General features: G+C 38.6%; 2 protein-coding genes across 2 annotated transcripts; one reads left to right on the forward strand and one right to left on the reverse strand.

The window, feature by feature from the left end:
* Nucleotides 1-299: 299 nt before the first annotated feature.
* On the reverse strand, nt 300-3,023 carry LOC149021625 (uncharacterized). The gene is made up of 6 exons (XM_089149849.1): nt 2,189-3,023; nt 1,370-1,422; nt 1,137-1,251; nt 916-1,014; nt 591-718; nt 300-510 (listed from the first exon to the last, which is right to left on the reverse strand). Exons 1-6 carry the CDS (start codon nt 2,870-2,872, stop codon nt 399-401), a joined length of 1,191 nt encoding a protein of 396 aa, XP_089005975.1. The 5' UTR covers nt 2,873-3,023; the 3' UTR covers nt 300-398.
* Nucleotides 3,024-4,581: 1,558 nt separating this feature from the next.
* Nucleotides 4,582-11,997, forward strand: LOC149021626 (acyl-CoA synthetase family protein). The gene is made up of 6 exons (XM_089149851.1): nt 4,582-4,815; nt 4,904-5,090; nt 6,094-6,283; nt 9,017-9,220; nt 10,304-10,627; nt 10,701-11,997. The coding sequence occupies exons 1-6, from the start codon at nt 4,618-4,620 to the stop codon at nt 11,746-11,748; spliced, it is 2,151 nt and encodes a 716-aa protein (XP_089005977.1). The 5' UTR covers nt 4,582-4,617; the 3' UTR covers nt 11,749-11,997.
* The last annotated feature ends 1,006 nt before the right edge of the window (nt 11,998-13,003 follow it).

Below are 13,003 nucleotides of genomic sequence, written 5' to 3' on the forward strand. Positions count from 1 at the left end.
TGGGAATAAGAGTTATCGAGTAACTGTATTTAATATTTGATAATTTGTCAATCAGAAGCAAGGATTTGGATTCTGGGTTTGCATTGGAATACATTGGCAAATGGCAAGTTTACAATTATCGGAAGAAAGAAGAAGGGTCAGATTTCTATACAACATGATAGTGTTTGTTATCAGATTATTGGAGTACCATGTTCTCCAAAATTAAAAAACTAGGCTGTCACAAATGATTAGCTTTGAGTAGAAAAAGAATACAAGAGAACTGGTAAGTCCTCCCTCCCTCCCTCCCTTTGGGTGGGTAGGGTACGCCGTAACAAAGAAATGCAGCAAAAAATCTTCTCTTTAGTGCAAATCATCAGCGTCAGATGTGCATACTGATTAACAAGAAGTATATGGCAGCATCAGTCAGCCAAACGAACAGGGCCACTAACTTTGGAACGGCTAAAGACCTTAGTTTTCTGTTCTTTCGCCACTTTGGAATGGCTAAATGTCCTCCATTTTCCGTCTACTCGCCTGCAAGGTATGGAAATGGAGTTTTGTCAGATCACCACCCATATGCTACTAACTTTGATGATTTCACTCCAGTCACCTACCAGAATGGATCTTTCTTTTCCATTTCTATGAAATCCTCAACAGGGGTGAATAAAAATCCTACATCTCTACTTTCTACCAGCAGATCAGAACGAGCCTTCGACTTCATTTGAGAGCCAACTTCTATCATCTGGGGACAGATAAAGAGAGAGCCCACAAGTCATCAGTTAAAACAAGCAACTTGATAGAACTTTGCAAAGTGGATCATGACTAGTTTGCATGATGCATGAACAGGATATAATCGCACGGTAAAGGCTTAAATTATGATGACAAAATTTTGCACCAGCTGAACTACCACATAAACACACATTAGGCTCGCAGTATTACTTTCTTGTAGCCTGGTGAGGATCTAAGCCAATAATGGATCTCCGCACAGATTTGTGCATCCTCCAGTAATTCCTTTATTTTGGCCTTTAACTTGAGTACCTATGATAGCACATAATACGTGAACTTCAGAGGTCACACCAGCAGCAGGTCCTAAAAAACAATACGTGCTTCTTCATGGTAGTAACAAGATATAGTAGTAGTACACCAAGTCACCAACCAACCTCTTGAGAAAGACGTTGAGAAGAAGCACAGTGTGCCTTGGAGCGTTGAGCATTTTTTATTGCCTTATGGAATAGAGTGCGTATTACTGAAATTTTCCACCGAACATTCTTATACCTTTAAAGAAACAAGAACAGTAAGAAATATTCATCCAGATCTGAATGTTTCAAAATTATCAACCCAAAGTTCAAAAGAAAGCATATTAAAGCTTCTAAAAAAAGATTGAATTGCTTACTCGTTCTGTAAATCACTGTCGACTTGTTTCAAGAACTCATCATAATCATAAACCTGCACAAGTAGTCGGACGCAATTAAAATGGTGGTACAAGCCACACTCGTTATCCACTTCCAAAAAGAAAAATAAAAAACTGAGATTCACAATCCCACAAGTAGAATTTCAATCTTTTGCTTAACAAACCAAGCAAGTGGTCCATTAAAGTTACTTGCAAGTTGCAATATTGGCTGACAAATGGAAATGACCCTAAGAAATAGGACAGCCCAAGTAAGATGAGATGCAAGGAATATTAACTAATAGATGTTGGTGAAGGAATCACCCTTCACTCATCTTCTACTCCTCAGCCTGCAACCACACCACCCAAACACTTCCAAGCTCGAATTGATCACCTGAACCTCACTCACATTTCCTTCTCTCCTCCTTTAATTGCATTTACGATACCAATTCATCTGAAAAAGAGTCCTGTTCACAAACAATGAGTTCGACTCCTTGGTGTTATTTCTCAGACTCATGGCTATGCTCTCTCTCTCTCTCTTTCCGTTCCCAAAATGCTCACTAACATTGTTCATTGTTCATTTCTAAAAAACTAACATAATTATTTAGTAAATAGTTAAACACTACTTAGATACCCAACCTAGGTACATGGAACAACACATAAATCATAGACACCTTACTACACTGGTCTTCCACGTCTCAACAATATAACACTACATCTTTGGATTGAATTTTAACCCGAGAGAGGGGGGGGGGGGGGGGGAATGGGGTTGAATATTAAAGAACGAAAGAGAAATAAAATAGTACTACAGGAAGCAAGTAGAACCTGAGTATAAGTCAAGGACCGGGAACCACTGGCCTTAAGAACTGTATCATATTGTTGTTTCATCTTCCTCTGGGTTTCACTGGACATGGAAGTGAAGGGATATAAAGAATTCAAATCATTATCGTTCAGTACAGGAAAAAGAAGCACCACATTTCCGGCACCATCAACGACGCCCTGTGAATTCTGTCGCTTCTTTTTGGCCCTCTTCTTATTCTTCTTCCCAATCTGGTCCCCAGTTTTTAACAAACCCTCGGCAATAGAATCGTTACCATAGTTTTCAGGCTTAGGCACATCAGAAAGCTGGGTAGTCGCGATTTTTCCGCTATCAATGATAGACAGATGAGCAGGCAAAGAAGAAATAAAAAAGTCCCATTTGGAGCGATCGGAGGAGAGGATGTCTAAACTTCTCTCTTGGGCTTCATCAGTGATGTCCATGACAATGGAGTCCGGGTTTTGAGCCGGTACTTCAACTGCAGCCACTGCTACTTCTTCTTCTTCTTTTGTTCTCTTCAATCTTTTAAACATGGAAAAGGAAAACAAGCCAAGAGAGAAGATGGAGAAGGCAATGAACAAAATACAGAACATGAAGGTTAGAAGCAAACGATGATGTTCATTGAGATATGATGAATAAGTGAACCAGATAGATGAGAAAGTAGAGGAAGCCATCGCCATAGAACGCGTCATCACTTTTACAGAACGAGAAAGAAACCAAGAAACAATACAGAAGAGAAGAAAATGCCTTTAGAGTGCTTTTCTTGTTCCTTGAGGTTTAAAAGCTTTCAAAATCCAAAGCATTTCCAGATTCTTGGGTTTCTTTGAATTCTCAAAGTCAAGCATTCTCATGCTCCAAGTGTTGGATTACTTCGCACATCTCTCCCCATTTAAAGAGGAATAACGAATACATGAGCTGAGGATCAACTCAACCCAGAATCCCAAATTCCCAAATCTACCTCTTTAGATTGTTTTCTTTAATTCTTGAAACAAAAAAAAAAAAAAAATTGAAAAAACAGAAAAATCTTCTTCCTTTAATATATACGTTTATTAGTTATAACATTTAATTTAATAAAGAACCATAAAAATGGCCAAAAAAAAAAAAAAAAAAACCATGGATAATGCAGATAAAAAGAATAATATGTTATTACAGCTTTACCCTCAATCATGAGAAGAAATCCTATATGTTTGGATTTTGAAGTAGAATTAAGTCAATTATTATTGAACTAACATCATTTTTGTTTACTTCACTTCTTAACGAAGAAAATCAATTTACATTCTTCAAATCCTACTCAAAGATCATCATCATCATTCATTTGTTTCAATTCTTTTGAGATCAAATGGAAGCAAACAAAATGTGCTTATGTTATGGGTGCATAGGCAAATAGTCATAACTTTTGAAGAGACAAATGGGTTTTATGCTGAGATGATTAATCATATCCTGTTTAGTTATTGGAATAGGACAGTTCATTTAAATTCTCAATGCTCAACTCCATTAATGAACGTCTTTGTTTCTGAATTTGTTGTAATTATTTTATTACTTGTGAGTCTTCATGGACAATTATCTGACTTAGATTTTCTATTTTCGTATGTAAAAAACTATGCTCTGCGGACATCATTATTCACTATATGTTCATAAAGAGAACTATCTCGAGTTCACGTTATTAGTGCTTAGTGCTAAACACTTTCCCTAAATATATGGTAGAGAAATATGCGAGAAACAAATTGCTCTACACTTGCATGTAAAGGATTTGAATTTCCGATTGACTTGAGGTTGAGATGGTCTTAACTATCTATATGGAATAGACCCTAGGGTGTATTCGGTTGCGAATGGTCCCCACATTACTTGATCCTTAATCATTATTTTTGTTAATTATAGAATATTAATATAATATTAAATTATTGTGTAAATCTAATGAGGTGGATTTGATGTTTTATTTGGGTTTGATTTTGACCTCCATTATCAAATTAGGAATATTTATCCAACAAATTCAAAGTTGGAATTTGATTACGTATATATTATGACTTCAAAATTGTAATCCACTTTTAATAAATCTCAGGGGTGGCTTAGTTGGCAAAAGACCAACGCTTCGATCTGATAATGTAGTTGAGGTATGCGTAAGCTGGTTTGGATGAACATGAGATTTAAAAAGAAAAAAAAAAAACCATACTTTTAATTTCTTCTGTTCGGTAAGAAACAAGACGAGCCAAACACAGAGCTTTACAAAATTCCTGACCCAGGAAAACTTGGTTGGGCTTCACTAATATCAGTTTTCATTTTTGGGCTTGGGCTTGGGCTTCTGTAGCCCTGGACTGGGGTAGAGGTAGCCCAGTTCGTTCTAAGACTTCAAATCCCGAGTTTTGGCGCTTACTATTTAACTCTAGGGTTTCGATTTCAACTTTGCAAACTTCATTTCCCGGGGGCCAAGCTCGAAAGCATGAGCGAATCACCAGAAATAACTGAACTATTCGCGAAGCTCGCTACGCACCTTCAAAGCGAAATTCCTTATTCTGGCAATGATGGACCTTGTGATCCCGCAATTTGTTCTCTTAATCGATCTCTCAACCTGGATGATGAGTCTATGGTTAGTGTTTTAGATGCAGCACTCTCCTTGATGTGCTTCAAAGCACCTCAGGTTCGTCTCTGCATTTGTAGTATTAATGCCATTTCTATCCATCTCTCCGTTAATATATTTATTTCTCTGGTTGGTTCTTGTTATCTAGGTTTTCAATGCCAGGGTCACATATCTCGTGCAGACTATAGTGACCGTTCTGTCGTCTTCAATATCTTGCAAGGTTTTGAATTTTCAGAAACATGAGCTTCTTCAGGTCGGCAGCTCAATTTCCAGCCATCAATGTTCTGAATTGATCAGACCGTGCGTGGATATGCTAGGAAAATTGAAGGGACATGGTAGGTTGAACGGAGATTCTTATGACTAGATTTTCTCAGGAAATTATTTATCTTCTCTATATGCTCTTAGACTTATTATTCAATTTTTATGTTGTTTTCTGCTTAGTAGTCATTGCAGTATCTGTGCGCCAGATTCACCTCAGTGTGCTGTATCAGCGTTTAGTATTGGTTTCCTACTTAATTCTTCAAAATACCTCTATCAAAATCAATTAGTGACCACTTTCACCATTTTTTAGGTGCTTGACTATTAATAACACTGTGCTGAGCTTGGATAGTTGGTGGATATTCTTGACATTTAGAGCCTCTTAAATCAGTATATTATTATCTTACAGGTTGTCTCCCAGGATTGCTGACAAGAAAAATGAGAAACTCTCGGTGAATGGATACCTAAAGAATATGGCTCATAGACATCAGCACATAAATGTGATAGACCAATCATAGAGAGAGAACATTGGATAAGTTAAATTACGTGTCTCACTTAGATGGCTAAACTTTAGGTATTTCAAAGTGATTATCCATATAGTAGTTTTCTTCACTGACTTATTTATTTTCATTGAGTCAGTAAATGTTGAAACTGATTAGTGTCTGATATTTCTCAACTATGAAAGTTTCAGAACTCAGTTGATTATAGAAAACCAAGTTCCTCCTCTGGTTACATGAGCTGTAAATATATGTTGGGGAGCTCTCTTTTCATTATTACATTTAATATTATAGCATTGACTGTGGAAGCTTTAGCTACTCAAACTTTGGCTAAGAATTTGAGGATATATGCCTGTTATAGTGTTATGTCATGAAAAAAGACAATTTAATCCACCAGTGAGGAATGAACGGTGTAAATTACTGGTTAGACATGTGTATTTGTGAATTAACCTCAGAGTTGTGTCCTTAAATAAAGTGGGAGAACAGTTCTGATGTTACTACTCAGGGATGTGGTTTAGTGGCTCTGGTTTGCTGCCTCCCAAGTCTTAATCATGTCTTTTAACATACTTTCCTGATGCTGCAGAGATGCTTCCTCATGTGCTTTTACATGCAATTTTAAGAGTGGCAACTTCTGCATCTTATTTCCAGAGTCTGCTACCATTTCAACATGTTTTCAGTGTAAAGGCAAGCAATAAAAAAGACATCCCTGTTAAAGAGTTGCAGTATTTTACACCAAATGACATTTCAGCCAATAGCCGTGAAATTCCATCTAGGTATGCTGAAGTAACCTGTAGAGATTTACAATGATTTGGTTGTGAAAAAGTATGCATTCTCACAACATCGGTTGTTTTGATCTACTTACCTCTTGTTATGCCTTTGGTGGTCAATTACATCTTCCCTACCTATAGTTTTGAGGCCAAGGCAGATTTAGATAGTTGGATTCTAAAGTTCTCTCTCTACCCATCATGTTGGATAGTTTGTTAATGTAGGAGTAACTCAACTAAGAACCACTCTACGGGAGGATCGATGATAAGTTGCAGCAAAACACCAAATTGTTTGGAAAATAAAAGAAGATGGTTAGCTAGAAGAGGGGTAGACAGCTCTCTCAGCCTGGGCAACTCATGCTTCTCAGGCTCTCTTCGGACAAGGTATTGCAAAACATCAACATAACTGATGGGGCATATGTTACACTTACTCAGGACGCACCCCCTGCATCACAGCATGTGCCAGAGGAAGAGCCACCCAGTATCCCGCAAAACATGCCCCTAAGGAAATCATCGCGCTCACAGAGGATGCCCACGAACTTGAAGGATTATGCAACCTGAGACAGTAGGGTACAAAAGGAATAAAACGGTTAAGAATTGTAGGAGGGGACCAATACTTTTAGACAATGACACATGGGTTGCTAGGGAAATTGGAGAAGCATTTTGGTTGTTAGAAAAGTAGAAGAGCATGAGAGGCATGAGAGACTCACTATATAAGTGATCATTGTAACCCCAATGGAATCAATGAAATTTGCCAATTCTCCTCTCTATCTCATCTATAGGAGGTCGTTACCCTCTAAGAACCAAACACTCTGCTCCTTCTTCTGTTCCTAACAGCATACTACAAGAACAGGGAGAGGAACAAAGACAGAAGATGTAGTTGTAGAATTTGGGATATAATGAAGAGGGAAGATTGAAAATGAAAGGGTGAAGATGAAGAATAGGGACTTCAATGAAGAATATTAGGGACTTCTGTTTCTTTTTTTTTTTATCCTCTATTCTGTTATTCATCTCTTCCAAAGTTACTGCAATAGCCCCTTTAAAGAAAATAAATGTCCATATACAGAAACATAAACTGCTCTAAAGTAATCTGAAATAAAACTTAGTTCACATAACTGAAGTAAAAACTAAATGCAAGGCTGGTGGTGATTGGGCTTGTGCCTGAGACGGTATCTCTTGGAATATCTAATTGGGGTGGAGCTGACAATCTGTTGTAGTCAGTATGCAAATGTGTGAGAGATCTTACAGGCTAGAAAAGAAGCAGATGGCAGAGGTGATAAAAAGAAAGATAGATGAACACTACATTCTGATTAGAGAGATAGGAGGAATGATCTGATCGAAACAACGTGAAGAAAGAGATGAGGTCGAAAACTTACTTGGCATGAAAAGCTTGCAGATGCAGATTTCAGAGGTAAAAAGGGGTGAAATAGAGTTGAAGAAAGAAGAATGAAACTTGCTAACTGAGGAGAGAGCTAAATGATTTGATTGGAAGTTTTTCAGATTTGGAGGGAAAGCATATCGCATTTTGAATAGAGGGCGTGATCGAATCAAACCAGTGGTTGGGGAATAAGGACGATTCGTTCTTTATTAGGGAAAGAGGTGACTGTCCACGTGGAAGTAACAAATTGGCCAAAAGGGGGAGCGCAGAGTTTCACCCTGAGAGACTTGGTGTATTGAATGATCGGAACCGAGTAATTAATGGAAGCATGTGAAAAATGACGTAGACGAATCTGATTAGACAAGTGAAAATGATTTGGGGGCTGAAGATATTCCCAACACAGAAAAGGGTTAAGATCTTGAATGATCCCAAAATCGAATTTAAAATGGAATTAATGACTGATTTCCTAAGCAGATCAAACGACTGAAAGTTTTGAAATCAGCCACATGGTCTGCAAAATTTCAAAGATGAGATTTGATTGAATGGATAGCATCAAAACAACCATGGATGGCTCTGATGAACTCTCTTGATCAAAGATGAACTCAGAAGGAATCTAGTAAAAGAGTTGAACAATGAGATACTTCTAAATGGAATCTAGCTGGGGGCTCGCTGCACTGAGTCAAAAGTCAAGCTTAATAGTGTAATCTAAGCCTCCTAACCAGAGCCTTAATGAAGGTTAACCTGGTCTTCAGGCTTGGGGGCTCATGTTATGGGTAAACCACCCATTTTCCGGTTTGAACCGAGTCAGCTGGCGGTCTAGGCATTAGGCAATATCAAACTACGCGTTGCACTTAGGACAAATCATGACCATCAAATAAGAACTGAATATCCTACAGATCAGGTGAAACCAAAGTGGGGACCAGAACCTATAAATATGAAGAAGACAAATGCTAAGGTACGCCACTTTTGATAACAGAGTTTCCCCCCCTCTCTAAACCTTTGAATATAGGGTTCCTTTGAGCTTTAGTTCTTCTTTCAACCAGATCTTACTGACTTGATCGTCGGAGACTGATCGCCAATCAAGATGATCGACTCCGTTGCTAACATTGTTCTTTAGATTAGTTGTAGGTGTACAGAATCTCATGAGGAAGCTCATTCAACTCAGACCAGAACGAATTGGTTTTGGTTAGATTAACCTCTTTGGCAGAATCAACACCAACATGGACATTGTGGAAAAGTTCTTAAGTTTTTCATCAATATTCCAATGCTTATGTTGTTCTCATTTGCATCTGTTTTTCTATTTCCAAATATTATCTTTTCTTTTCACCAACAAAATTATTGTCTTTTTTGTGGAACCATTTCAGGTTGCTTTTGTGGTACCTTAATCCACTGAGTCTTAAGCATGACATTTCAAGAGTATTACAAGAGATTGTGCAAAGGCCTTTCCTTTCGGTAAACAAAGAACTGCATGATAGGATGACTTGGCATTCGATAATCATATGCTTGGTACTTTCTCCTGCTATGTTTATTGAGACGAGGTGCCTATTGCACAACTGGTTTCTTTCAACGTAAGTTTCTGACTCACAATATATATTTTATTATATTATATTATGCTATTTTTTATTTGTAATTCTAGTTGTACGTTTGAATCTAATACGATGGTCAATTCAGAAGATTGCTTGTGACTGAAATTCTCTTTTTCTATTTGTTTTTGGAGAGAGCTTTCTTTATTTACAGACACAAATTTGTCTATTATATATGTTAAAATGCATCTGACTTAGCCGTTTGGGACGAAATCTACTTTAAAGGCATACCATGTTTTTCCTCATGGAGGACTGTATGGAATATTTATCTGTTGGATATCTAGAGAACAGTCTCAACAGTCTCAATATGCCACATGTCAATTTTAAAGTCAGATTCAGTCATATTACTTCCCCATGAAATGGATGCCTTTACATGTACATTCATGCACCCCCTTATAGTCCCCTATTCCTCTTGGCAGTCCAAGAATTTTAATGGCTTCTTTTCCTACATGGCCAATTCTGTTTTGCTGAAACTTGACATGTGAGGAGGGATCTTGGATCTACTAGAAAACAACATTCCAGTCCCATCTGACCTGGAGTTAAAACTAGGTGATGTTAGGACCACCATATCTTACAGTCACTTAATAAATCCAGGTCCTCTATTTATATCTTATCGCCATATTAATGAGGCTGATGCATGAGAGCCAAAGCATGATCTAACTTATTTTTACTCCCATTAGTTACATGGTAAAAGTTTCCATGAAAACAGATCTTATAAATCCCCCCCCCCAAAGAATATGTAGAAAATCCTATTCTACAGAAAAATTTCCATTTTCAGTTTTTGCTCACATAGAAAAAAAACAGATCCATTTACAATCCCCCCCCCCCCCCCCCCAATTTTTTTTTTTTTTTTTTTTTTTTTTTCCATGGGGGAAATGAAAACTTTCTAAAGCAGGTCTCAGCTTAGAATCTTGTTACTGGGTTTCATCTCACAGTAATAACTATATTCAGCTTGTATGCTTTTATCATGCTGGTATGACTTCTAGTTTTCAAAAGGGTAAGTTATGCTGTGACTTAAAATTGTTGTCTCCACTTCTAGTTCTCATAAGAACTGCCTATTTTACACAGGGGCTTGGCTTCTATACTGGATCTTCAGGTTGCACTAGTCTCATCAATATTGGATGTACTAGCTAGACCAATGTGGTGGGGTATATCAATGGAAGTGGGATCTAAGCTGCCATTTTCTCATGCGTATTTCCCCAGTGAACAGAAAGTGTTGATGATTTTAACTGGACCACTTTCATGCAAAAGTCTTCTGCATTTGATTTATCTTATAACGGAGCTATTTCCTGGAAGTAAAGAATATCCAGATGCAACTAACATGAAAATTGCAACAGCATTGGGACTACAAACAGCAAGAAACTTGGAAATGACAAATCTTAAATCAATCTGGTAAATACTTGCCCTGTATGTAACAGTCACTAATATTGTTCTTGTCTAATGATCATGCCTTTTTGTATAACAGGGTTATGTTGATGGACTTCCCATGTTGGTTCTATTTTGCTGCTTGCCTGCTTTTCACTGGAAAAGATTGTCAAGAGAGTTTCTTGTCAAAATGCGCACCAGTGGCGGACAATGAGCAGACAAATGATGTAGAATTACATTCAACTGCTGCTGCAAGGTACCTTGCATGGCTTTTAACTCCCATTAGTGAAGCCCATATTGATCTGCTAATTAAATGTTTGACTGAAACATCAAGATCATGGGCTCTAAAACAACTTGGTTCAGGTACACATAACAATATTACGGTTGGTGGCAAGAAAAGGCTCAAGAAGCCCAAATTTCATGATAACCATAATGATCATACAGGCTCTGAGAATTATGATAGCCAGAGAGTTGGGCTTTGGCTCAAAGAGTTCCATGACAGTTACAGAAGGTATTGGACTAAGACGGTTGACAGTGGTGCATCAGTGGATGCATCACCAAATGTTCTTGACCTCCAGAAAAATGGTTTATTTAGAAGGATTTCTTTAGGCATCTTGATTGGGTACTCCAATTGTTTGGATGAAGAGGGATGTGAGCTGCTGCTTCACTATGCTGCAAATGGCGAAATCCTTTGGTCAGCAGAAACTAAGGCTACCGGTTCTAAGTATATGAACCAGAAAAATGAAGGGCATGATGGCAATGAAGGTTCAATCAGGTTCTCTGAAGACAGTGGTAAACTGAAGGAGGCAGTAGCAGGCGCTTCTCTTGTTTTTGACTTACTTGAACTAATTGAGGATGTTTCAACTTCTGTTTTTGAGATCGAAGAGAGGCGTATAGATTTTATTTGCCAGCTGAAAGTTAAGACTGTCAAATACTTGGTTAAGTGTATCAAGGAGCTACTCCTGTTTAATACCGACGAAAATAAAGGCAGAGTTCTGATGCTAATGGATCTTCACAGTAGACTAGAATGGTGGAGGCAGCAAGTACCAGCAATGCTCCAGAGTGAGAGTGGTTTAGATGATGTTATGAGTGCCTTGAATCAGACAATATCTTTTTATCAAAAAAATCACAAGATATCTTCGTTCTGAGGTCTATCAGACTGAGAAGCAAGTTGATGCATCTCCAAAGGCTTGCGTTAAGAAAAGATTCTGTAGAAATGGCATGTGTAATTTCCATTCCTTGAGGGTTAACTTTCAGTGCTGACATTTGGTTTATGTATGTTAGAAAATGAAATAAAATCTCTATGCACAACTGGGAAACTGCTTTTAGTGGTGTAGTAAGTGTTAGCTAGAAACTGAACCCAAAAGAAACGTAGAGTGTGTAGCACAACTTTCACAATCTCGAAGACACATCAAAATAGATGGTTTTCCAAATTAAGTCTAAGGATCGAGATTTGGAAGTCCGTCTTCTAATTAATGCCCCCACCAAATGTGGTGGAAGGTGGCACCAAAGACTAGCTTGCCAATATGGTTGCAAATGGAGTGCCTAGCAAAACTCCTCAGAATCCAAGTCCAATCACGAACAAATCCATAGGATCGTCTCCAGCAAGGCCAAATGGAAGCAAGGGCTCTCACCCAGAGGGTTCGGGAAAATGAGTAGGAGAAAGAAAGGTGGTCAATGTCCTCTGAACCATTTCAACAAAGGGCGAGTTCCCCGTACTGTAGGCCCCTATGTTATGCGGCCGTAATATTATGTTATGTTCCATTTTGTTACGCCAGAAAGAAAAGGTTCCACATGAGCTCGGTTAGCTAGGATTAGCAGGAATGTGGCGGCTAATGAGGAAGGATTGGGTTGGAAGGGCATGGTTGAGAGAGCTTTCTAAAGGGTGAGGGCATGGCGGAGAATGTTGCCTTTGAACCAGACCAAAGGGGACCAAGGGACATGAGGGTTAAGGGTGCGGAGAAGGTTCCAGGCGGAGGAAGTGGTAAAGGATTTGGAGGGTGAAGGTGTCTAAATGGTGGTATCTTGGGACAAGTTAAGGATAGGAGGAGGGTATTCTAGACTTTGTGAGACTAGGGTGAGGGAGAGGAGACCAAGACCCATTAATGATGAAAGTATCAAGGGTGCAGTTTTGGGGATGCGGGGTTCGTATCATGTGAGGGCAAAGAAGAGTGTAGAGAACGCCCAATGGATGCCAGGGATCTAGCCATAAAAGGGTGGAGATTCCATGATAAATTTGGATAGAAATTGTAGAGAGGGCTTGAGGAGGAGGAAGATCTTCTTCCAAATCCAGGAGGGATTTGAGGGGCATGAAGTAGTCTAGAATGAGTCTTGCTTGAGGATGTAACAGTGGACCCAGGAAACCCATATGGAGTCATGCTTAGAAGCAATCTTCCAAATGAG

Source organism: Hakea prostrata, chromosome 3, assembly GCF_041222555.1.
Source record: "Hakea prostrata isolate BN-2017 chromosome 3, UWA_Hpros_2, whole genome shotgun sequence".
In the NCBI taxonomy this organism is placed as follows: Eukaryota; Viridiplantae; Streptophyta; class Magnoliopsida; order Proteales; family Proteaceae; genus Hakea; species Hakea prostrata.

Bases quoted from the DNA above. Each gene is read 5' to 3' on its own strand.
- LOC149021625 (XM_089149849.1), bottom strand. From the start codon at position 2,872: ATGACGCGTTCTATGGCGATGGCTTCCTCTACTTTCTCATCTATCTGG. The intron at 1,423-2,188 runs GTTCTACTTGCT...CTACTTGTGCAG, and splicing joins GGTCCTTGACTTATACTCAG to GTTTATGATTATGATGAGTT. The intron at 1,252-1,369 runs GTAAGCAATTCA...GTTTCTTTAAAG, and splicing joins GACAGTGATTTACAGAACGA to GTATAAGAATGTTCGGTGGA.
- LOC149021626 (XM_089149851.1), top strand. From the start codon at position 4,618: ATGAGCGAATCACCAGAAATAACTGAACTATTCGCGAAGCTCGCTACG. The intron at 5,091-6,093 runs GTAGGTTGAACG...CTGATGCTGCAG, and splicing joins AGGAAAATTGAAGGGACATG to AGATGCTTCCTCATGTGCTT. The intron at 10,628-10,700 runs GTAAATACTTGC...TTTGTATAACAG, and splicing joins ACAAATCTTAAATCAATCTG to GGTTATGTTGATGGACTTCC.